General features: G+C 32.5%; 2 protein-coding genes and 1 long non-coding RNA gene across 3 annotated transcripts in view; 2 read left to right on the top strand and 1 right to left on the bottom strand.

Annotated features, from left to right (window-relative positions):
- The window catches only part of LOC139484313 (uncharacterized), a 458,860-nt gene that overhangs the window by 152,588 nt on the left and 281,259 nt on the right, over positions 1 to 25,013 (bottom strand). The window lies entirely within an intron of this gene.
- On the top strand, positions 7,536 to 10,609 carry LOC139483640 (uncharacterized). Its single transcript, XM_071267622.1, has 2 exons — positions 7,536 to 7,873; positions 8,478 to 10,609. The coding sequence occupies exon 2, from the start codon at positions 8,491 to 8,493 to the stop codon at positions 10,453 to 10,455; it is 1,965 nt and encodes a 654-aa protein (XP_071123723.1). The 5' UTR covers positions 7,536 to 7,873; positions 8,478 to 8,490; the 3' UTR covers positions 10,456 to 10,609.
- LOC139483622 (uncharacterized) overlaps positions 14,844 to 25,013 on the top strand; it is a 38,227-nt gene continuing 28,057 nt past the window's right edge. Inside the window, exon 1 of the long non-coding RNA XR_011655052.1 lies at positions 14,844 to 15,049. This is a non-coding gene — a long non-coding RNA (uncharacterized lncRNA). The remainder of the gene's footprint in view (positions 15,050 to 25,013) is intronic.

Here is a 25,013-nt window from a genome sequence, read left to right as displayed (position 1 = left end):
ATTATATATTTGTTCTATACCTATATAGAGGGTTTAACTCCTTGTGTATTTAATTATGGTGATGTTCATTTTTAAATATATAACAAGTAATGGTAACTAATTGTTATTTTTTATGGCCCCGCAACGAAGTTGTCGGTGCAATATAGTTTTAGCCTTGTCCGTCATTTCGCCATTCTTTCATTCCGTCATTCCATCAATTCGTCTTCCCGTAACTAACCATTATACCGCCTTTTTTACTAAACGCCTTCAGATATTGGGCTGATATTTGTTATGGAAGTTAACCATGATGAGTTACAGATCCAGTTTAAGTTTCGTTCTGCTCCGCTAATTTTTGCCAAAATTACAGGTTTTGGACTTTGATAAGTTGTTAAAAATAAACTCATCATAGATACTAGGATTAAAATTTTATATTTACGCCAGACGCGCGTTTCTTCTATAAAAGACTCATCAGTGACGCTCGAATCAAAATATGTTTAAAAGGCCATATAAAGTACGAAGTTGAAGAGCATTGAGGATTAAAAATTCCTAAACATTTTGCCAAATACAGCTACAGATTCCTGTGGTAGAACAGTCTTTAATTTTCAAAAATTCAAAGTTTTGTTAACAGTTCATTTATAATTATGAACATATCACTGATAACTAAATTCAACACAGAAGTGCCAACTACTGGGCTGGTGATACCCTCGGGGAAATAAATCTCCACCAGCAGTTTCATCGATGCAAATAAACTTATCATAGATACCAGGATTATATATTTTTATATACTCCAGACGCGCGTTTCGTCTACAAAAGAATAATCAGTGATGCTCAAATCAAAAAATGTTTAAAAAAAGGCCAAATCAAGTACGAAGTTGAAGAGCATTGAGGACCAAATATTCCTAAAATTCTTGCCAAATACAGCTAAGGTAATCTATTCCTGAGGTAGAAAAGCCTTAGTTTTTCAGAAAATCTAAGTTTTGTTAACGTTAACAGTTCTTTTATAATTATGAACATATCAATGATAAAAATCACAGTTTTAAGGACTTTTTTTTCTAAATACCTTCAGATAATGGGCTGATTTTTTGTATGTGAGTTAACCATGATGAGTTATAGATCAAGTTTAAGTCAGGTTCCGCTCCGCTGATTTTTATCAAAATTAGGGATTTACGACTTTGAAAATTGTTGAAAATCACAATTGTACGGACTTTTTACAATATGCCTTCAAATTTGAAGTTGATTTTTGATATGTGAGACTACCATCATGTTTGTGTCCACATATGTTATTGAAGTTGCAGTTTTTCAACTTTTTGAGACGGGACCATTCGTGTTGTTTCGACACATCTAGTTTTAAATAAAATTATATCGACATGTTTTTAAAATATGCCTTACATCATGATAAAACTTGTCATCAAAATTTCATGATAGAAACATGAAATTTTAATTATTGCTAAGTAGATACCCGAGTGGATGTTAGATATTTATTTCGAATACGTGTAATTTTCGTGAATCTTTGTTTTTATTTCTTCGTTGGTGATTGATTAAAAAAAATTATTGAGTTAGCGTTGACAAGAAAAATAAATAAATTCATCAAAGATATCTTGCTTATAATCTAGTTTGCCAAACTCGAGTTTCGTCTACATACCACTCATCTGTACCATTCAAGCTTAATCCACAGTGATGGCGGCCAAGTGTGGAACAACCAAAAATAGAGTCGAAAACAACAAAGTAGGGAAAACAAACCATGTATTCATTCCATAAAGGTGTAATACCACCAAATCATGGTACGTCACATCCGGTTGTATACGAAAATGGGTCGAAAAAAATATTCCCTCGAACTTGACAGTTGTAGGTAATTAATTCTACATTTTATTGCAGTAAAATATTTCTCTGTCATCAAAGTACGTCTTGGGTATTTCAAAGCACCTTTATTTTTTGGGGGGAGGGGGGGATTTCTATAGAATATTTTGTAATCTTGAGATTACATGGTGACTAAACCTTGTCCACAGATAAAATAAGGGGAGAAATTTGATTGGTTAATTTCAAGTGATGGTTATTTTCTTATATGCAATGAAATGTTATGTGCATTTTTTTCTATAGTACTGGACAGGATAAAACTTTACTCGTGCAAAGCATTTTTTAATTTGAATCAAAGGTATATTCTACACATTTTTTTGAAAAGTGCAAATTTTACAAAGACTAATAGGCGAAAATCAATGGTGGTATCATACCTAAACATCGATCTGATTTTTAACTAAAGTTATGTTTAAAGTTCAAGAATTAACTTCTATTTTTATGACGTGAACTTCCATTTTAAACATAAGACACATTGTCTTGAATATATCGTTGCACTTTGGTGTTCCTGTTGTTTTTTTGTGGTTTTTTTCCTTTTGTAGTTGATGTGTTTCCCCCGGTTTTGGCTTGTAACCCAAATTTAATTTTTCTCAATCAATTTACGCCATTTGAACACCTACTGTTGCTTTTATATATCAAAATTGATGTAGCAAGAAATCTGTTGCCTGTATAAGACATTACCGAATTCGAGTCTAATTATCGATGTGTGTCATGTCTTCTGAGTAACATGTTTGGTACGCTAGATGTGCAGGAACAGCTTACTATTCAATATCACTTTGGGACACCTGTTTTTATGTGGGTCGTATTGAACTATCTTTTTTTCCTGGTTTTTTATTCGGTTCATTTTGTCTCAGTCTTTTTTCATCATCATAAAATGAAAATAGCATGCCAACAAAAATCATCAAGATTGACTGATTGATAGTTGGTGTTTTAACGCCACTTTTAAACGCCACTTTTGAGTTATTGCGGGGCGGTCAGTTTATTGTTGGAGTGTCCGGAGAAATCTACATACCTTCGACAGGAAAACCGACAATCCTACTCAATTTAGATTAGAGTCGAGTGCGCTCAGATGAGCGGGATTTGAACTATCAACCTCAGTGTTGACCGGCTAGTGATTGCAGAAGTAGAACTACTTAGACCACTTGGAAACCGAGGCCCCAAAATCATCAAGAAAAACAAAGTTCAAATATAACAGAATATAACAAACCTTATACAATAACTGTCTTTTGATGCGGTAAATGAGGTACCAAAAGAAAGAAGAAGGATAAATCATTATGACATAATTATTACATAATTAATTGTTATGTAATAAGTTGCCATATTGTGATGTCCATAATGAATTAAGCTTCTTTGTTATTCATAGCATCCCAAAAACCTTTATAGATTCTTTCGCAACACAGTTTGACCTCCAAAACTATGACTCAGATTTTTCCTATTGTATTTCATTCTCTCATAAATCTTCAATGAAGTTTGCAACATCAATTCATTAGAGACCACTAAATTCAATTGGGTATAAAATTTGTTCTATTGATGTTTTTAGAAATCTGAGACACAGTTCTGGAGGTCAAGCTGTGTTGTACAAGAATCTATAAAATATTTTGGGATGCTATGAAGAACAAAGACGCTAAATTCATTCAAGTCGGGACATCACTATATAGCAACTAATTACATAATAATGAATTATGTAATAATTATGTCATAATGAAATTATCACAATTAGAAAGATTAATCTTTCTTCTTTCTTTTGGTACCTCATTTATAAAATATAAAGAAGGATGAAATGATTTACATCAGTTTAAAGTTGTCTGATTGGGAGTGAAAAAATCTTTGTATTGTGTTACCTTAAACACACGCGTGCACTGAATAAGGAATTAAAAACAAAAATGAATAAACTAATCGTCTTTATTTTGCAACGATTTGTTTATCAATTGAAAAGAAAAGAATTGAATGTGTAATATATTACATAAAATGGTGAAATAACCCTAGTTTGAAGCTAGGTATAAAAATAATAATATGTGGTATAAAAGCCAACTCTCCCCTAATCTCGGATAGCGGTGTATCACTACAACATAAAAAACAAACTATGAAAATCTGTTGAAAAGGTTTTAACTCATCAGATCGAACAAAGCAGAAATACATCTAACAAAATCACAGAATGGACGCTGCAGAGTACTTATACATCACCACAACAAACAAATACTAAGAACAGATTTGAGAGTACTGACGGCTAGTTCAAAGCCAAATAACAACAAAATCATGCAACTTAGACGTAAATATCAACCAGTAAATATTCAACTTTAAATAGATTAAGTGAAAAGACGTTAACTTATTAAAAATCAGAAAAATACATGACCTTATGCAATGCCAAGATACAGGTATCGACAGATTGTAGATCTGTATTGTGCATATATATATATATATATATATATATGAAAATAATATTTAGTTTAATCTTGATTTACCGATAACAAAATCAATATTAATACCAACAAAACAATATTCAAAGATCTAATTATAATGTGGAATGTGTAACCTTTTAGAATAAGTTGATTTAAAGGATCGATAAGTTTACCCGGATCGTATCTAAATTTTCAGGCTCGCTAAATGACATCTTTGTAAAAATGTTGATGTGCTATCCCATTTGAAATACGTTTTCTATAGGTACAACCCAACTTCCAAACCAAATCTGTCTATCTATTGAAGAATTTAGTGAAGGTTTTAAATTATTTGTGGAAACGAAATTCATGACTCTTTTAGTAATATATGGCTTATGCTCATTGAAATCCAAAACGCCACAACAGACACGGAAATAGCGAACGAGTTACGAGTTGTTATATATGAAAAACGTGAGACTAGGCCAAATGAACATCACCGGCCGTTCTAAAATGAAAATTTACGATAGGAAATCAAAACTCTTCTCTCTTTCGCGTGAGTTTTTATGTAGAGTTTCCTGAGTAAAACTAAAATATCAAAATTAGGAAAGGACAGTAATTACCGTTTATATTTGATTTATTATAAGTAAGTTTCTTTTGGGAATTTTTCGGCAGTATATTCTATATTATATAACGTTAACATTTCATCAAGATAACAATAATTGTTGTTGAATTTATCAATTAAATGCAATTTAGACGAGTCTTTACTGAGATTGGCGATAAACTGTTATACATTACAGAACATAACAATTCTGCTATTATTATAAAAGGGTTCCCATTGTAATACCTACAACCTGTCGATAAACTTCAGTGCCGAAACGTAAATAAAAAAAAATCAAGGAGAAAATAAGCAGCTTTAATCATCTCATCCCACATCCAGTAAGTATATCTAGCATATTTTCCTTTTTCGATAAAGAAGAAGGCTTTAAATGAGTTGCAGCAAATATATTTGCATCTAAATTTACCTAACTACCATTCAGTTGAATAAGGAAAGATTAATGAGATTGTGTAGAAGTGTAGTGTAAAGAGTTAAAAGGTCAAAATTGTCAACAGAATCAAAAAGACCATCAAAGGCACGTAATTATTCTAAAACATACAAAGAGCAGTCAATATACTAATCATGCAGTTCTTATACACTAAATTTAAGACAAACATCGATTTAACTGTTCACAAAACTAACTGTCCTGCAATTATACAAGACCGGGTTACAATAAAGAAGTACTCTGGCTATCTAGTAAGCTTATTAATAAAATTAAACTATCATTATTTGTATTATCAAATTGTGAACAATTGAGGGATTTTTTTTTATCCATTGCTATTTTTTATTGAAAAGAAAAACAAACGCCCCTAGCATGCATATGTCTTGTTATGTTTATGTTGTTATCATATGTATCCTCAAAGTTTGCTAAAGTTAAATGTCTGTTATCTGTGTAAGAAATTGTAACTGTATTAGATTTTTTCCATAGGAAAACGTCCACCAGTTTTACCAGACTTACGATGAATCAATTAACAGTTACGATAATAAAATTATTTTGATATGAACAAATTAGGTTTTTTTTTTGTAATATAGTGTTTAGATAAATAACGTAACAATAACATTACATATAAGTTTTGGAAAAATTCTAATAACTTTAAAAACGTTAATAATTACTGTATTCGTAGGTTTTAGCAATTACAATGCCCATCATTATTTGATAATAAATTTTATTATAGTTTTTGATACAAAAGAAATTTTCATATCTTGACCCACTATTTTTAACATTAATAATTTATCAAATGTATACACTGAATTCCTGTCTGAACTTAAATCATATTTGTTCGTTCAACTTTTAATATACAAGTTGTTGGAATTAAATCAACTATTTACAAGTAGGATTTAAACTTGACCTTTAACTCCTATTAGATAAATAGTTGTCAAATATTCATATACAAGTTATATCGTAAATAGAAATTTTCAATCATCAATGCTCTCCAAATTTGTACTTCATTTGGCCTTTTTAATAAATCATCTTTTGATTCGAGCGTCACTCATGAGTCTTTTGTAGACAAAACGCCTTTTTAAAGGTAAATCCCCATTGGTCAATGAGTCATTTGTTGTAATTAAATATGCCATAAAACTGTAGGATATCGAATTCAGTGTCCATCATAGATCGTGTTTAAACAAAAATCAAACTGCACTGTCAAACAGCTCTTATTCAAAACGTTTTGGGTATCAACATATTTTGGCTTCAACAGAACAGCCTCAGACGTCTATTGGTGCAGGAAAATTATTCTAATATTATGCAGACATTTAGTTAATAGGTAGATACAAACGTGACCTAAAGGAATTTGGGTACACGGTACCGTTAATGGTATTACTACCACTGGGTCGATACCTCATCTGGTGGACTGTTAGTCCCCGAGTGTATCACCAGCCCAGTAGCCAGTACTTCGGTACTGGCATGAAAATACGGATTTTTTGTGTTATTGAAATTTGCTGTAACAAAATGTTATAAATTATGATAAATTAAGGAATGTATCTCCCTCGTGCAAAGCTCTGATTCCTTTCACGGATTTGGCTACACTTTTTGAGACATGTATTGTCGAAATGTGCATCTGGTGCAGGAAAATTGGTACCGTTAATGTTATTAAAGATGTCTTTGTGTTTAATTCTTGTTTCTTGCCAGGATTTATATATGTTGTTCTTATACATTAAATGTAAATTAAAAGGTCGGTATATTCACTGCTAAAATTTGGTTTACTCACAATATGAAATGTTATTATTTGTAAAACTTACAATTTACCTAATACTGCTTGTCAATTTAACTTCTGTTTTTTTATATTAAAATCCTACTTATTCAGTCAAAATTGGATGTCTTAGAATTGTTATTAATGACATGAAATAATTTCTTCAAGTGATGCAGGTGTAGTTGCGAATCAGCATTGGATTGGATCACAATATGTCTTTTTTTTTCTGTTTCCAGAGTAAATATTGGAAATGCTGATTAAACCTAAAACAATTAGTTTTTTTACAATAAAAACGCCAAAAAATGTAGACTAACACTTTGTAGAATTAATAATTCACTATCCGTCAGATTGTTTTTTATTGACGACTCTTAGCTTTGTTCGGTTCCAGATCTCTGCACGTTGTAATTTAGAAGTGCAATTTTCTTTCAATGTAATAGTATTGACCAATTAATGTGAATCAATCATATGTCTTGACGAAATAAGACAATTGTCACGATTGCTATTTAATTTGTATACATATATCTATCTTTTAAACCTTATTGATTTGGTGGAAGTTTTAGGCTCCTTGGAGATTCTAGTTGTCATATACATACCTTAATTTGATATACATGTTAAATAGATTTAAAAGGAATATTCACGGGTAATTGCTTATCGACCTTCGCAGCGTTTAAAGTTTTGCGTCTCGACGTATATATTATTTATATTTAACTATGATTGAATACTGGAATAATATACAGTTGGAACTTTTCAGATGCTCATTTTTTTTGAAAAATCTATGTTCACTTTCATTTTAAAGCATGTTTGCGAAAAGCAGAAAGCAGTTTGTTGATCATACTTAGATTATATTCGGAGATTAATTTCGTGTTGTGAGAGGTGCAGGTTGGGTAAGTTAGCTGCAAATATTTACATTACAGTAACTAAAGCATAAACATTCATTTTATGATCATTTTTTATTTTTCTGCTACATATTTTCTCTAGAATGAATTCTATGATAGTAAGCGAGGACTGGAAGAAACGCAAAATGCAGAATTAAAACAAAATAAATGTATACCAATATAAAGAAACTGCTATGTGAAATCATTAAAAAGTAGTATATATATGACACCGGGGTAAAAATTATATTCAAAAGGAGATCGCCATATTTATTCAGGTTACTAACGCATATCAGAGGGTGTGGATGGGGGTTTGAAAAGTGGATAATAATTGACAAAAATGATAAAGAAAAGTGAAATCTTGACCCAAAATATGAAGAATTAAGAATAATGAGTTGTTCATTTATACAGAAGAGAGAATAATGGGCAAAAAGTATAAAGAATAGAGAAAAATGGCACAAAAGGACAGGAATGAAGAACCCTACATCCAGACCCTCATATGAAAGTTCTTATTTAAACTTTTATAAGTATTAAATACATAAGGTATCATGTTTACCTACAAGTATACTCATTTCATGTCAAAGGTACGCTTTAATTTAAATGTGTTGGTTTTCAGACATATATCAGAAATGGCAAGCAAAGATGCTTGCAAAGAGACCACAGAAGTTCTAGCTCCGATTGATCGCCTTGAAGAAACGGCAAGCAAAGATGTGTGCAATGACCCCACAGGCATTCTAGCTACGATTAATCGCCTTGAAAAAATGGCAAAACCAGTTTTAAACGACAGGAGGCAAAAAAAATATTGCAAATACATATCTCTGTTTTTATCTCATTTTGGACAAGAACGATGTATGTTAGCTGGAAGTACTAAGGAGAACACTAGATTGAGAAGAAAAGAAGATGAAGGAGATTTTGATTACTTGATAATTTCTGGAATTTCTATTCCAATTGAATGCTTAGAATATAGAAAGAACTTACCATGTTTTGTATATATAAATGGAAGCACGTTGAAAAACCTATTTCCGGGAGTTGAGCTGATCGACGGCAAATATTTGCCAAGTGATTTACTTAGTGAAATGAAACCGGAAGCTTTCAAACATAGTAGAAATATTCATAAAATAGTAACTCAGATGGATTCAACACGTGGTCGAAACACACTGCGTGTTTCTATAGATCATAAAATTAAACCTGGATTGTCATTGGTGCATTATTCAGATCCTAAATGCCCAGAATTAAGCATGGCACAAAACAAACAAAAGAAGGACACCGGACAAATCAAGCAAAACATCGAAAGAAATCTTCAAGGGGAATCACCTGAATCTACGAAAAAGATATGCAATGCAGTTAACGCGATCAGCAGTGTTGTCGATGCCTGGGAAGAACTAAACAAGTCTCATGACAGAAAGAAGACTATTTTCCATCAGGTATTCGATCCAGTCAGTAGCGCATTCAAAACCAGTGAAGACTTATTGCATCAAACATCTCCATCAAATCCAAAGAAATCAAAATTACATGTTAGCGGTGATCACTTAAATTTTAGTGATGTGTCGTCGACTTCGGGTTTATCGAGACCAATAAACAAAGAAGAAGTTCGAGGGAATAATGTAGACAATGAAGTCACTATTCAGTACAGCTATAAAACAAGCAAGGATTTTATTCCAGTCTTTCCTTTAAAAGGAAAACCTGAGTATTTAGATATGTGGAAAAAACGAAAAAGAAATTGGCCTCCGACACACGTCGTTACAGATATATATAACAGTGAGTTTTTCGTAGTTGCAAAACCTGCCCTTGTGGAACCATCCAAAGATATTGATTTTTGTCTTGCATGTAATATAGGAGAAATCAAACTAGCTAAAGCAATGACTCAACTGCAAAGAAATGTCATCCTTATCATAAAAGCCTTGCAGAAAAGTTCATTGCGAGATTATACTGAAATACTGACAACGTTTCACTGGAAAACTGTTGTATACTGGGTGTCTGAGGAAACTGAAACTCGAATACTTGCAAACCGAACAGAAGACAATATTCATGAATTCCTTCAAAATGTTCTAAAGTATATGGTTGATTGTTTATGTAACAATGATCTGCAACATTATTTTGTTCCTAGCAATCTCTTTGTCGGTATACATCTAGATAAAATACACGATATAGTACCTAAGATTATTGACATTCAAAAAAACCTTATGGAGAATTTACATAATTTCGACAAAGAACAAAGTACTGATAAAGTTCACTATGACATTGTTTCTAGGAGCAAGATCAAAGAATTTCAAGAAATGCATTCCGATCCAGGTGATTACGTCATAGTTGAATCTGTCGTTTCACTCATCAGAGGATTCGTCATTGAAAATAGAGAAGTGATGAGGAGAGCTTTAACGGAGGTTTTAACAGAAGCAGTTCCATTTTTAATTGAAGAAACCGGAGGACGTGAACCAATTATCCAAGCCCTTTTAGGAACAGTTATAATACGAAACAGTTTGATTGATGTTGCTGTATCCTTGTTACTTGACATTATGCATAGTACTGAAGCATCAAACGTTGAAGATTGCACTGGGAATAAGTTTGTACTTGAGATGCGGAAATTTTTAACTTGAAACTTGTTTTAATTTGTAGAAAAAAAAATGTATTGCTGCTGTAGAACTGTCTATTTGTATCTTTGTCTGTATATTTTGTGTTAACTTGTAATTTATTTTTTTTTGATGTATTTCAACTTCCTGTTGTGGAAATGTCTATTTCCATCTTTGCCTGTATACTATCAAATTATTATGAATAAAAAATAATATATTAAAGTTTTTTTACAAGTGCGTGTTGACCAAACTTTGGTTACGATTTGCTTTGAAAATCTTGTAATGATTATTTGCTAAAGCATTGTTATAAATATTGACATAAAAAGATAAAGAATCGATGGCTTGTATGTAAAGAACAATTTTGGCTGGACAATGAGTATAACCATAGTTTATTTAATGATCAACCAATTAATTCTAGCTTTATAATAGATATAAGAAGATATGGTATGAGTCTCAATGGGACAACTCTCAATCCAAGTCACAATTTGTAAAAGAAACCCATTAAAGGTCATGGTACGGTCTTCAACAAGGAGCATTGGCTCACACCGAACAACAAACTATAAAGGGCCAAAAAATGACAAGTGTAAAACCATTAAAAAATGAAAACCAACTGCCTACTCTATATAAAAACGAGAAACATGAAATACATCAATAAACGACAACCACTGAACATTGGGTTTCTGACTTAGGACAGATGCAAAACATTTAATTGCAGTGGGTTTAAAGGTTTTAATGGGTACCAACCTTCTTCCTTACCTGAAACAATGGTGTAAAATCACAACATAGAACGATAAACTTAAAAATATCAATTGAAATGGCTTAACTCTATCAAGACAATTGAAGACATATAAGCACAAGTGAACATACACTTGTTTTTTGCTTTTTTTATTGTAAAAAAAGATATGGTATGATTGTCAATGAGACACTTTTATCATGAGACCAAATGACACAAAAATTAACAACTATATGTCAAATTGGTAACATTTTCGAATACGTTCATTAAAAGCATCGATAAGTTTACAAGATTCATTTCATCGTGATTTTTTTTTTTTTTTTTGCTTATTGCCACTGCATTGTGAGTATTTTTCGACTAACGAGTGACCACTTGACCACCATTTCTAATGTGAAATTAGAAAATCGTCAAAAAGAAATAATGCACAATGATTTTCAACATAAAATGAGAGCATACGCTATAAGTTTATTGCTTAGGGATACCATACAGCTCATTTTGTGAACAAAGAGGTAAAACATGCTACACAGAAGAAGAAATTATCAGTATGTTGGAGTTTCTAATATATAACATATTTGTTGAATTTTTAGGTAGACATTTTCAACAAATTGTCATTTTTAGACTTATATACGTCGAATTTGACATCACAGTCATCGCGGTGACATAATAAATGACAAACGAGGCAAATTTAATTTTGAAATCTTCAATTTGCCTCACCTTAGTTGCAATATACCATCCTCACCTGCATTTTAGATATACATTTCCCAATTTGTTCTATATTCAAGAGATTGTAGCTGCTACTCAGACTTTGTATAACGTTACTATTGTCTGAGCAGAAAGTTGATGAACAGGGGCTGTCAAAGAACGTCTCGTCCTTTTATAAAAGAGTTCATCGGAAGTACCAAGACCTTGTTGATAAATATTCTGTATCAAACTCTTAAGGTAGCACAATACAAAGATTTTTTCACTCCCAATCAGACAACTTTAAACTGATGTAATTCATTTCATCCTTCTTTATATTTTATTAATGAGGTACCAAAAGAAAGAAGAAAGATTAAGCTTTCAAATTGTGATAATTTCATTATTACATAATTAATTATTATGTATTTAGTTGCTATATTGTGATGTCCACACTTGAATGAATTTAGGGTCTTTCTTCTTCATAGCATCCCAAAATATTTTATAGATTCTTGTACACCACAGCTTGACCTCCAAAACCGTGTCTCAGATTTTCAAAAACAGCAATAGATCAAATTTTATACCGGATTGAATTTAGTGGTCTCTTATGAATTGATGTTGCAAACTTTATTGAAGATTTATGAGAGAATGAAATACAATAGGAAAAATCTGAGACACGGTTTTGGAGGTCAAACTGTGTTGTGCAAGAATCTATAATATAAAATATTTTAGGATGCTATGAATAACAAAGAAGCGAAATTCATTCAAGTATGGACATCACAATATGGCAACTAATTACATAACAATTAATTATGTAATAATTATGTCATAATGATATTATTACAATTTAAAAGATTTATCCTTCTTCTTTCATTTGGTACCTTTGTTACATATTTGTTTGTTTTTAAAAGATTAAGATTGTGACACAATGTTAACTGTTGCACCCCCATTTTAAGTAAAATAACAAAAGTACCAAACACTTAGGATAACCCAAAACGGAAAGTTTCTTTGTTTCAAATAGCAAAATCTAAAGCTAAATCAACACATCAAACAAATGGAAAGCAATAGTCATGTTCTTGATATTTCACAGGTATTTCATTATGTAAAAAAACTAACTTTACATAGACCACCTGATATCTTATAAAAAAAAATTAACAGTAGTTTCAAAACGGCAGTTCTAATATCAAAAGAAACGATATGAGCATGATTTTAAACTTGGAAATAGTTGAGTAATATTCATGATATTTGCAGCGTTTATTTTATTTTCAGACGACTCAAAACTCCCGTTTTAATGTCGATTTGTTTAACAATAAAAGTTAAAAACTATTTTGAGTTGGTATTTTTGGTGCTGTCAATACTTACCACATACCTATTTTTATTCAAAACCAGTTGAAACTTACATGTGTGGTATCCATTCAAGAACTGTTCACTAAGTACGATGAAAGTTGACAAATAATTTCCTAAATTCTAAAAAAAAATTACAATATACAGGGACAAATGTTTGATTATCCTATTGATAAAATAGCAGCCACACAAGAAAATACATTACTAAACCACGAAAAATAACCCGAAATGGAACAGAAATCTTAAATCAGAGAGAGTGGTACTTTCTCTACACGAGGCATTCAATTTAATGTTCTAAGACGTGGCCGGGAACATTTACATCACTCTTAATGAACGGACGTTAAATTTTTTTTAAGGTATTTTCACTACATTTTTACGTAAATAAGAAGCAAAATTATTTCGTTTCATTCTTGAAATAATTCTGCTCGTCGTGTTCTTGTTGTTCAAAAATACTTGAACCTATTTGAAAATTGAGAACAGTAGAACATTGGTATGTTTGACAAAAGGGATGACATTCTTCCTTGTAGCCTTGAAAAACGGACATCCCAGTATTTCATCGGTCAACTGTCGACAAGAAACATACCATTATGACCATATTTGTTATTAAACCTCAGTCACCCCTGTGTTCGTGGTGGGGGAGGGGTGTGGACGTGAAGTGGTCATTACCTTGCAAGTATTAAACAAATCCGGCCGAAACAAAAGTGTAAACACTTTCTTAAATGAAGTTCAAAAATAAAGCAATTCAAATGTGAACTGAAAATTAAATTATTTTAAGAGTTAAACTAATGTAAAGTAAAAAAAAAAATCTCGTTAATGTTGTTTTTGAAATAGGAAAACTTCCACCAAAAGGGGTGACTCACTCTGTCCTCCAGTGGGATAATACATCCTACAGAAGTTAAGGCCGACTCCGACTAAATATGAATTTAATTTCTAATATTGTAATTTCTCACGATTACTTAAACAGAGAATGTACTAAAGAAAATTTGAATAAATGAATACTTTTAAAAAAATTATAGAAATATCAAAGTTAAAAACCAAAACAGTAAAATTAACAATCCTTACTTGTATCTTAATTTGTATGTTTAACATGTTTAAATCAAAAGTAAAATCACAAAAATACTGAACTCCGAGGAAAATTCAAAAAGGAAAGTCCCTAATTAAATGGTAAAATCTAAAGCCCAAACACATCAAACGAATGGATAACAACTTTCATAATCCTGCGTTGGTACAGGCATTTTCTTAAGTATACATTGGAGGACGAAACCTATTTTTAAAGCTAGCTAAACCTCTCAATTGTATAACATAGCATCAAATTCTATTATATTGACAACGTTGTGTGAACAAACAAACAAACATAATAGGTTGACATGTCAATATGTCAAATATCCAAATAAAACTTAACATAAACATTTAATTCATAAATAACTGATATATGTATAAAAAGAGGAGAATTAACCAAAACTTCAAATCCATTTCATTGAATTAAACATAATTAAATATGTTGGAACAGTTACAGTTACTATACATATTATGATCAAAATAAAACTAAATGTAGTTAAACCATTCAACCATGTTGTAAAACATTCGGAAAAACCTATTTCATATAGGTGAAAAATAACGTTTGTTTTGTACACAAACCTGCAAACATGTCTTAATTTAGAATATGGGATTTTCATGAATATTTAATGAGGCGGATACACAAACTGTCAACATGAAATACAAATACATGTGTTCACTTGCGTAAATAGGGGATTATACATAATTATACATGTACATTAGTGGTGAAAAAAGATTATGGTCGACGTTTCAACTATAGAATGGCTTCAAATTCAGCATGTTGGATAACATGTTTTATTTTAGTTTCCATTTGTAAGTAATTCTATTAATACATACATAGAATACCTTAAACAGGTAAATTACAAGTGTATTTCGGTTTGTAAAGCTTATTAAAATTCGGTAAAACCTAAGAAGTTCAGGTCGTCAAAGCTCAGCCTTAAATGGACTGAGCGAAGGTGGTGGTTTTAAAAGGTACGACGAAATCCCCATCCGATCACTTCGTCCTACCCCATGAGAACTAAGTTGGTAAGCAGGTATTTTATGTTAATAATTTACCACGGAAGTAATTATCTCTTATGTTACTGGTTAGTCTGGTACTCTAATACAATGCCTTTGTTTGTCCTCTACAGACGAAGTCCGTCCGTCTGTCTGTCTTTCTGTCTGTCTGTCAATCCGTCAGTCCGGCAAATCAGTTTTCCATACCTTTTTTTCATGCTGGAAGATATTGATTTAATATTTAGTGTATTGTTTTATCATGACAAGTTACAAGTGAAGTTCAATTTTCACGATTTTAGCTTCTCTCCTTATTCAGTTAAAGCCCTTTCCACAGAATTAAATATTTGATGAAATACTTGTAACATTTTTAAAAGACATTGTTTTCATGATTAATGACATTAAGAATTTTTTCCGTTTCTTTGGCAAAATTTTATGAATGTAGTGGTGAGGGATGTTTGTTTTTATGTATATACTATTTTTTTTACTATATATATAATTTGCTTGGGGGAGCGGGGGGAGATGAAGTGAACTGTGCACCAGATAATAATATATTTTTGATAAAGGATGTATTTCATTAATTTTAAGAAATAATTCATAAGATAAGTTTTCAAGTTTGTTTTGTCATGCTCGAGATAAGATATTGACTTGGTATTTGTATGTTGTTTACAAAATGATAAGATATAGATCAAGTTCGAATATCGTTCGATAACAATGATTCTTTAACCGGTGGGGGACTATGTTTTGTCGTGCAATACTTAAAAAATGCTTGTTTCTTTCAGTTCTATCGTCTCTATTTTCCTCTTTATTAGCTACTTTGTGGGCATAAATAAATAATTTTTATTGGTCGTTTTGAAACTGATCAACAAACTAGTCAATTATTATGCATCAAACACGAATTCTACTTATATTTAGTTCTCAACACGACAATTATCACTGTCTTTTAAGTTCATGTCGTATTTTCAACATGCAAACAACCTTTAAACTTTAAATATTATTATGGTCTTTAAATATCGAAAGGATGATGTTAAGAAGAATAAAAAAGACAATGACAAACTGTGAAATAATTCACAAGAGAAAATCCAACGGTTTGATTAATGCGTATATAAAAATATATTGTTGTGGTCGGATTGCCTATAAAAATAACTCTTCAGCGGAGATCAAATATCGTAGAGGTTTACAACCATAGGTGATCGATCATAATTAGGTCTTTCCACTTTTCTGTGGAAAGCCTATTGTATTTGTTCTGATTATTATTATTATTTTTTTTTTTTTTCCGCCAAATTTTGTTCTTGCGATAAATGTTTGTTTCGCAATATGTCGCTTAGATTTTTTTCATTTTGTATCGTATGTTTATGCGCTTTTAAATTTCACCCTGCTAAGCCGAACCATTTTCTTTGTAAGAGTTATCTCCCTATTCACTGTTTGTCATGTGTGTGCATCTCCTTCGTAACAAAATAAGAAAGCGACAAAATTCTTTTTACAAATTGTTCGTTACATCCTCAGGAATTTTTGGCTAATTTGGATCGAAGCGATTCGATGAAATTTTATAGGAGTTATGTACCTTTACGGAATAAATTTGTCCGTATGTTTTTTTAACTCATAAACCGTTAACCGTATAACCCTGGAATGTTTTTATTTGAGTCCCCTGGGTCCTAACTTAGAAAATTAGGTCAAGGTCAAAGGTCAAGGTCATATTTTAGATTTTCATATGTCTTTGATTTCCCTATAATTCTTGAATGGTTATAGATACAGAAAATTTAAGCAGTGAAAAATGTTCAGTACTTCAAGGGGCAACTTTGTTACATTATGACTGTATTGGTTTTACCATTATGTAAGGGACATAACCCCCATTGATGGTTTATAAAAAGCCATTATTAGGCAAAACTCTTAAACAAAAGGTCCTTGACCCATAGGGTCTTTTGCAATGACATTGTGAAGCAATGACCTTGACAAAGGTCACAAGGTCAAAGGTCAAGGTCATGTACATATGTGATTTGGGGCACGACTTGAAGAATGTTATGTGTGTTTGCCAACCAACCAACCAACCAACCAATCATGATCAATCAATAATGATCAATCAACAAATCATGATCATGATCAATCAACCAATCATGATCAATCAACCAATCATGATCATGATTAATCAATCAATCAATCATGTTTCCGTCTCATGTGTTTAATATAGGGTTCAAGATCTCCTTTGTTTCTTTTTCGCTGTTTCAATTGACCCTTTCCAACGTGTTTAACCAACCAACCAACCAACCAATCAATCAATCAATCAATCAATCAATCAATCAATCAATCAATCAATCAATCAATCAATCAATCAATCAATCAATCATGATCAATCAATCATGTTTCCGTCTCATGTGTTTAATATAGGGTCCAAGATCTTTGTTTCTTTTTCGCTGTTTCAATTGACCCTATCCAACATGTTTAACCAACCAACCAACCAACCAACCAACCAACCAACCAACCAGCTAATCAAGTAATCAATCAATCATGATCATGATCAATCAATCATGTATCCGTCTCATGTGTTTAATATACGGTCCAAGATCTTCTTTGTTTCTTTTTCGCTGTTTCAATTGACCCTATCCAATGTGTTTAACCAACCAACCAACCAACTAATCAATCAATCAATCAATCATGATCATGATCAATCAATCAGTCAAGTAATCAATCAATCATGATCATGATCAATCAATCATGTTTCATGAAAAATTGAAATTTAATATTGTTCTTGCGTCACTTCTGAAAAAAAAAATCCACATGTACTCTGAAACTACAAGTACAATCGACCTCAAAATTTGCAGTCAGCAGTGCATACATGTACTAAAAGTTCATAAAAAAACTTGGTGCGGATATCTCTCAAGACTTTTCCTAGAGAAAAAAAATGGCAATGCCCTAAAAATCGCTTGCTAGGTCCGTAAATCTCAGTGACATCCTACAATAAAATGTCCGCTCCTAGATTAAAATACTAATCTGTGTTACAAACTGGTGCTGAAAAATGTACATTTTAAGAAAATAATCATTAAATGCGTATTAAAGTTACACCGGAACAATTAAATCCAAAACATGCACTGCTGGTGAACTGTGATCAAAATGTCAATTTCCAACAATGACAAAAGAAATTACATTGTGTACATTCCGTCTCTATACATGTTGTCTGTTCAACATCCCGACCTAAAGAGAAATAAAAATACTAAGTTTTCGTTATTATAAACCCAAGTCACGTGATGTCTTCCCCATCTGGCGCGCGCGCTGGACCTAAAATAAAATAAAAACTTTCCAAACTAAACATGAAACTTCTCCGGTAACAATAATATAGACCCCATACAGAAACAAACAAACAAACAAACACCCCCCCCCCCCCAATTCAATTAATTTTAAAGGGGGAAAGACCCCCTACAATTGCTTTTTTAAAGCAATTGATTTATATTGTAAAAAACCTTTTTAACCATTCTGTTCCGTTAATAAAAAAAAAATCTCCCCGAGACCCCCTTTTGCCCCACCCCCTTTTTTTTAACCCTCCACTTACAACTGAATGTAGGTTGTGTACTATCTATCCTATCAATGTAAAACGAACGACAACTCCAGTTTTTTCCATATTATTAGGTCTTTCCACTTTTCTGTGGAAAGCCTATTGTATTTGTTCTGATTATTAGGTCTTTCCACTTTTCTGTGTGGAAAGACCTATTGTTTTTCTTCTGATTATTTTTTTTTTCTTCCGCCTAATTTTGTTCTTGCGATAAACATTTGTTTCGCAATATGTCGCTTAGATATTTGGTATATGATATCGAACAGTTTATGCGCTTTTGAAATTTACCCTGCGAAAACGAATACTTTTCTTTGTAGGAGTTATCTCCCCAAACACTGTTTTCCTTGTTATCGCATCTCCTTCGCAACCGTAAACTATTATGACAAATTTATTTTACCAAATTGCTCGTTATATCCTTCGCCTGATTTGTCCTATTTTGACCGAAGTGATATGAACGCTCCATATGAGAGTTATTTCCCCTTATGCATTTGATATAAGTGATATGCATTTCTATCTTGTAAACCATAAGTGCTAGAGACCAAGGATCTTTTGATTTGAGGTCCTTGGTCCAAAAAAATGAAAATTAGGTCAAGGTCAAAGGTCAAGGTCAAATTCTAAATTTTGATTTTGGCTTATTTTCACTCTTTTTCATTAACTTTCTAAGATTTCGACAAATTATTTTTACTATATTGTTAGTTGCGACATGTTGTAACTGATAAATTTTGATTGAAAGGGTGCGTAGACAATAAATGGGAGTTTTTGCCCCTTTCATATTTAGAATTATGCGTAAAGGGATATTACTCATGAACCATACATAATACAGACCTAGGGTCTTTTGATTTGGAATCCTTGGTTTATGACCTTAAAATTGAGGTCAAGGTCATAGGTTAATTGGACGTTCTAGATTTTGACCTTTGCTTGAAATTCTTATTTATACATCATTAAGCCATAGGAACTGACATTTTCAACTGAATTTTAATATTTTCATATCAAAATAGATACTTTTTGATGGAAAGACCTTCAATTATTCTTTGAATTTTTTTTTTTTTTTTTTTCTTTCGTCTAATTTTGTTCTTGCGATAAACATTTGTTTCGCAATATGATGCTTAGATATTTGGTATATGATATCGAACAGTGTATGCGCTTTTGAAATTTACCCTGCGAAAACGAATACTTTTCTTTGTAGGAGTTATCTCCCCAAACACTGTTTTCCTTGTTAGCGCAACTCCTTTGCAACCGTAAAATATTATGAAAAATTTATTTTACCAAATTGCTCGTTATATCCTTCGCATGATTTGTCCTATTTTGACTGAAGTGATATGAACACTCCATATGAGAGTTATTTCCCCTTATGCATTTGATATAAGTGATATGCATTTCTATCTTGTAAACCATAAGTGCTAGAGACCAAGGATCTTTTGATTTGAGGTCCTTGGTACAAAAAAATGAAAATTAGTTCAAGGTCAAAGGTCAAGGTCATATTCTAATTTTTGAATTTTGCTTCTTTCCACTCATTTTCAGAAACCGTATAAGATATCGACAAATTATTTTTTCTGAATTGTTATTTGCGACATGTCGTAACAAGAAAATTTTGATTACAAGGGTACGTTGAACGTAAAAGGGAATTTTCTCCCCTCTTGTATTTAAAAATATGCGTATTGTGATATATCTTATTAATAAAATATAATTAAGACCTATGGTCTTTTGATTTAAGGTCTTTGGTTTATGACCTTGAAATTGATCTCAAGGTCATAGCTTAATTTCACGTTCTAGATTTTGACCTTTGCTTTTACCTCATATGTATGCATAATAAAGCCTTGAGACTTTGGGCAAAAGGTATCAAACCATTTAACCTTCAAAAAAGCAACCTGAAGTGGCCTTGTGTAAACCGGAAGTAGCTTTTTTTGTACTTTATTGATATAAAAGTATATAGAACCAGATATTTTTGGAACTGGAAGTAACAAATTATATCCCTTGTCTAAACATTATTGTGTAGAAACTATATTTTTTTTGGAATCAGCATACTATAAGCTATGATTTAGACAATTAAAATGACATTTTAAACCTTATTTTACTACTTAGATATTAAAAACATGGTTTTCTTCCGCCAAATTTTGTTCTTGCAATAAATATTTGTTTTGCAATGTGGCACTTAGATATTTTCCATTTGGTATCGTATAGTTCATGCGCTTTAAAATTTCACCCTTAGACAAACACAAACACTCTTTTCCCTGCCACTACATCTCCTTCGTAATCTTAAAAGAAAGTGACAAATTTATTTTACAAAATTGCTCGTTACATGTATATTCGTATATCCTTTGCATGATTTGTGCTATTTCGACCAAAGAGATATGAACACTCCATATGAGTGTTATTTCCCCTAATGCATTTGATATAAGTGATATGCATTTCTATCATTACAACAGGTAATAGAGACCCAAGGCTTTTAATATATATAAAAGAACAAGTGAAAACTGTTTCCTTTTCTGTAATGAAGATACATCACGTTTGGTTTGAGACAATCTAATGGCATCTTATTGGAGTAAGTGCACCCGAAATGTCTTATTATAAGGTTAATTGATTATTACTTCCACTTAGTTAATTTTTGCACTTTATTTCATGGAAAAATACCCCAAAACTGTACATTTTTAGAGAATGCAAACAGAAACCTGATGTGTCCCCAAGTTAACCGGAATTACTTAATAGCTCTTTTATTACAGCAAAAGTGTATAGAACCCAGATCATTCTCGAGTTCAGTGAGAAAAATCTATTCTATGAGACTGACTTTTTTTACTGGAAGTTGACAGTTATCTACTTCGAACAATTCCGGTGCAGCTGAGAATACCCCCAGTTATTGTTCAGGTTCGCGTTTCTCAAGTCTTTGGTTTCTATGTAGTGTCTTGTGTACCGTCTTTTATTTAAACCCTAGCCGTTTTTAGCACAACTTTTTTGAACTTTTGGTCCTTGATGCTGTTGAACTTTGTACTTGTTTCAGCTTTCAAACTTTTGTATCTGGGCGACACCAGTAAGTCTTGTGTGGAGAAAATGCACTTCTGGCGTATTAAATTTTAAACCTGTTGCCTTTTGATAGAGCTCTATTATTCATGTTTCTTTGTCAATTGTGTTCTCCTATTTATTTGTATTGTAATCCTGTAATGTTGTATTGTCATTTTAATGTTATATTTCATATGGTAATAAAAAAGAGGTTTGACATCCACAAAACCTGGTTCAACCCATCATTTTTTTCTTTAAACAAGAATGTGTCCAAAGTACAAGATGCCCCACTCGCACTATCCTTTTCCATGTTCCATGGACCGTGAAATCGGGTAATAATCTAATTTGGCATTAAAATAAGAAAGACAAGAAGTAATTGTAACAGGATGCTGTTACGAAGTCTCCCAAACAAAGCTCCGATAACTCCCCATTCATATGGTCCCATGTTCATTTGATTTGATTTTTTGTCCCATACAAGAATATATATGGCTTACGAGTAGGGATCTCCACCATTTACAAGTTTTCAAACAGGAGGGGGTGGTTCGACCCCCAGGGACTTTACCTACATTTCATTTGATTTGTTTTATTGTCCCCTACAAGAAAATATATGGTTTAGGGGTGGGAATCTGGACCGTTTACAAGATAATAGTACATTTTCAAATTGAACGGGGTGGGGGTGACCCCCAGGAACTTCCATCTAATTTTATGTGATTCGTTTTATTGTCCCATACAAGAATATATATGGTTTAGGGGTGGGGTTCTGGACCGTTTACAAGTTTTCAAACAAGAGGGGTTGGGGTGACCCCTTAGGGACTTCCCTTTTATTTCATTTGATTTGTTTTATTGTCCCCTACAAGAGTATATATGGTTTAGGGGTGGGGATCTGGACCGTTTACAAGTTTTCAAACAAGACGGGGTGGGGTGACCCCCTAGGGACTTCCCATTTATTTCATTTGATTTGTTTTATTGTCCCCTACAAGAATATATATGGTTTAGGGTGGGGATCTTGACCGTTTACAAGTTTTCAAACAAGAGGGGGTGGGGTGACCCCCTAGGGACTTCCCTTTTATTTCATTTGATTTGTTTTATTGTCCCCTACAAGAATATATATGGTTTAGGGGTGGGGATCTTGACCGTTTACAAGTTTTCCAACAAGAGGGGGAGGGTGACCCCCTAGGGACTTCCCTTTTATTACATTTGATTTGTTTTATTGTCCCCTACAAGAATATATATGGTTTAAGGGTGGGGATCTTGACCGTTTACAAGTTTTCCAACAAGAGGGGGTGGGGTGACCCCCTAGGGACTTCCCTTTTATTTCATTTGATTTGTTTTATTGTCCCCTACAAGAATATATATGGTTTAGGGGTGGGGATCTGGACCGTTTACAAGTTTTCCAACAAGAGGGGGTGGGGTGACCCCCTAGGGACTTCCCTTTTATTTCATTTGATTTGTTTTATTGTCCCCTACAAGAATATATATGGTTTAGGGGTGGGGATCTGGACCGTTTACAAGATAATAGCACATTCTCAAATTGTAGGGGGTGGGGATGACCCCCCAGGGCATCGCGCTATATTTCATGTGATTTATTTTATTGTCCTATAACCATTTCTGAAGACTGCATGTATCTATCACTTATAGTTTTCAAGTTATATTCATTTAAAAAATTTTGAAAATAAAATCCCATAGGGTTCTATAGTAAAACCCTCCCTGCTTTCTACCCCCCAAAACACCCCTTAATAGACACCAATGCACAAACGAAAGATTGATGGCTCACCCAGACATATTAGTCTACCATTTTATGAAATCCTAAGTCAATCTGACAAGCGGTTTTGGAGAAACGCTGCGGACAAGTTCATTTTTTAAAGCGGCGGAAGAAGAAGAAGAAGAAGAATAATAAAAATAATAAGAACTGAGCAAAAACAATAAGTCTCCAAACTTTGTTTGGGAGACTTAATTATACAATAGAAAACACATGTTCTAAGTTTCAAGTTGATTGGACTTCAATTTTATCAAAAACTACCTCGACCAAAAACTTTAACCTGAACTTCCCACTTTCATTTTCTATGTTCAGTGGACCTTGAAACTAACTTGGCTTTAAAATTATAAAGATCATATCATAAGCAACAAGTGTTTTAAGTTTCAAGTTAATTGGACTTCAGCTTCATCAAAAACTACCTTGACCAAAAACTTTAACCTGAACGGACGCACGGACAGACGAACGAACGGAGCCACAGACCAGAAAACATAGTGCTATCGTAGGTGGGGCATAAAAATGTCCTGTACCAAGTCAGGAATATGGTCATTGTATTAAAGTTCGTTTCTGTGCGTGTTACAAACGTTGTGTTTCTTTTGTGTCGGTTGTTTCTTCTGATATTTGAGTTTGAATTCACATTATTATAAGACGTGTCACTGTACTTTTCTACATTAAGTTTTGATGTTATATTTGTTATTCGCATTGGATTTGGTCTAATGGTTAGTTTCGTTTCTGTATGTGTTACATTAAATGTTGTGTCGTCATTTTCTTGTATTTAATGCATTTCCCTCGGTTTTGGTTTATGACCCGGATTTGTTTTTGTCTATCGATTTATGAGTTTTGGACATTGGTATACTACTGTTGTCTTCATTTATCCATGGCGTTGTCAAGTTTATTTTTAATATATTAGTTGACTGTCCCTTTGGTATTCTTCGCCCCTTTCTTTCCAAATTTATATTCTCATAAAGCTTTGGTTAATTTGGAGCTGAGCAATCTTTTGACATTTTACAAGAAATGTCTTCCGATGCGTTCCTATTTTATTGGTATGTCAGTGCAACTCATAAATAATACGCTAAGGTCTTTTAACAGTGATGATACCCAAATTTGTTCTAGATTTCTGTTTTGTGCTTATTGTAATAAGCATTTAGTATAAGTTTCATAACATTTCGTTGAAGCACACTTGTCAGGATACGGAAAGGAAATATTCGTGACTTTTTCATCTCTAAAATGGCATAACTCTTGAACAGTTAATAAGACACCACCTTAATTCAGATAAGGGTAAGGAAAGATTTGGCATTTTTTCTTCTCTAAAGGAGAAAAACTCTAGAACAGTAAAAAGACACCACCTAAATTCGAATAATCTTGCGTTATGTGGTAAAAAGCATTGAATATAAGGTACAAGACATTTGGTTGTAGCCAACTTAAGTTAGAGAACTGAAGCCACAAAAGTGGAAGGCAAGTAAGTGTTTATTGATTCTGCATATGAAATAATA

This window comes from Mytilus edulis, chromosome 1, assembly GCF_963676685.1.
Source record: "Mytilus edulis chromosome 1, xbMytEdul2.2, whole genome shotgun sequence".
NCBI lineage: Eukaryota > Metazoa > Mollusca > Bivalvia > Mytilida > Mytilidae > Mytilus > Mytilus edulis.
The sequence above is the reverse complement of the archived record's forward strand: the minus strand, read 5'-3'. Positions and strand labels throughout refer to the sequence as shown.

Bases quoted from the DNA above. Each gene is read 5' to 3' on its own strand.
- LOC139483640 (XM_071267622.1), top strand. From the start codon at position 8,491: ATGGCAAGCAAAGATGCTTGCAAAGAGACCACAGAAGTTCTAGCTCCG.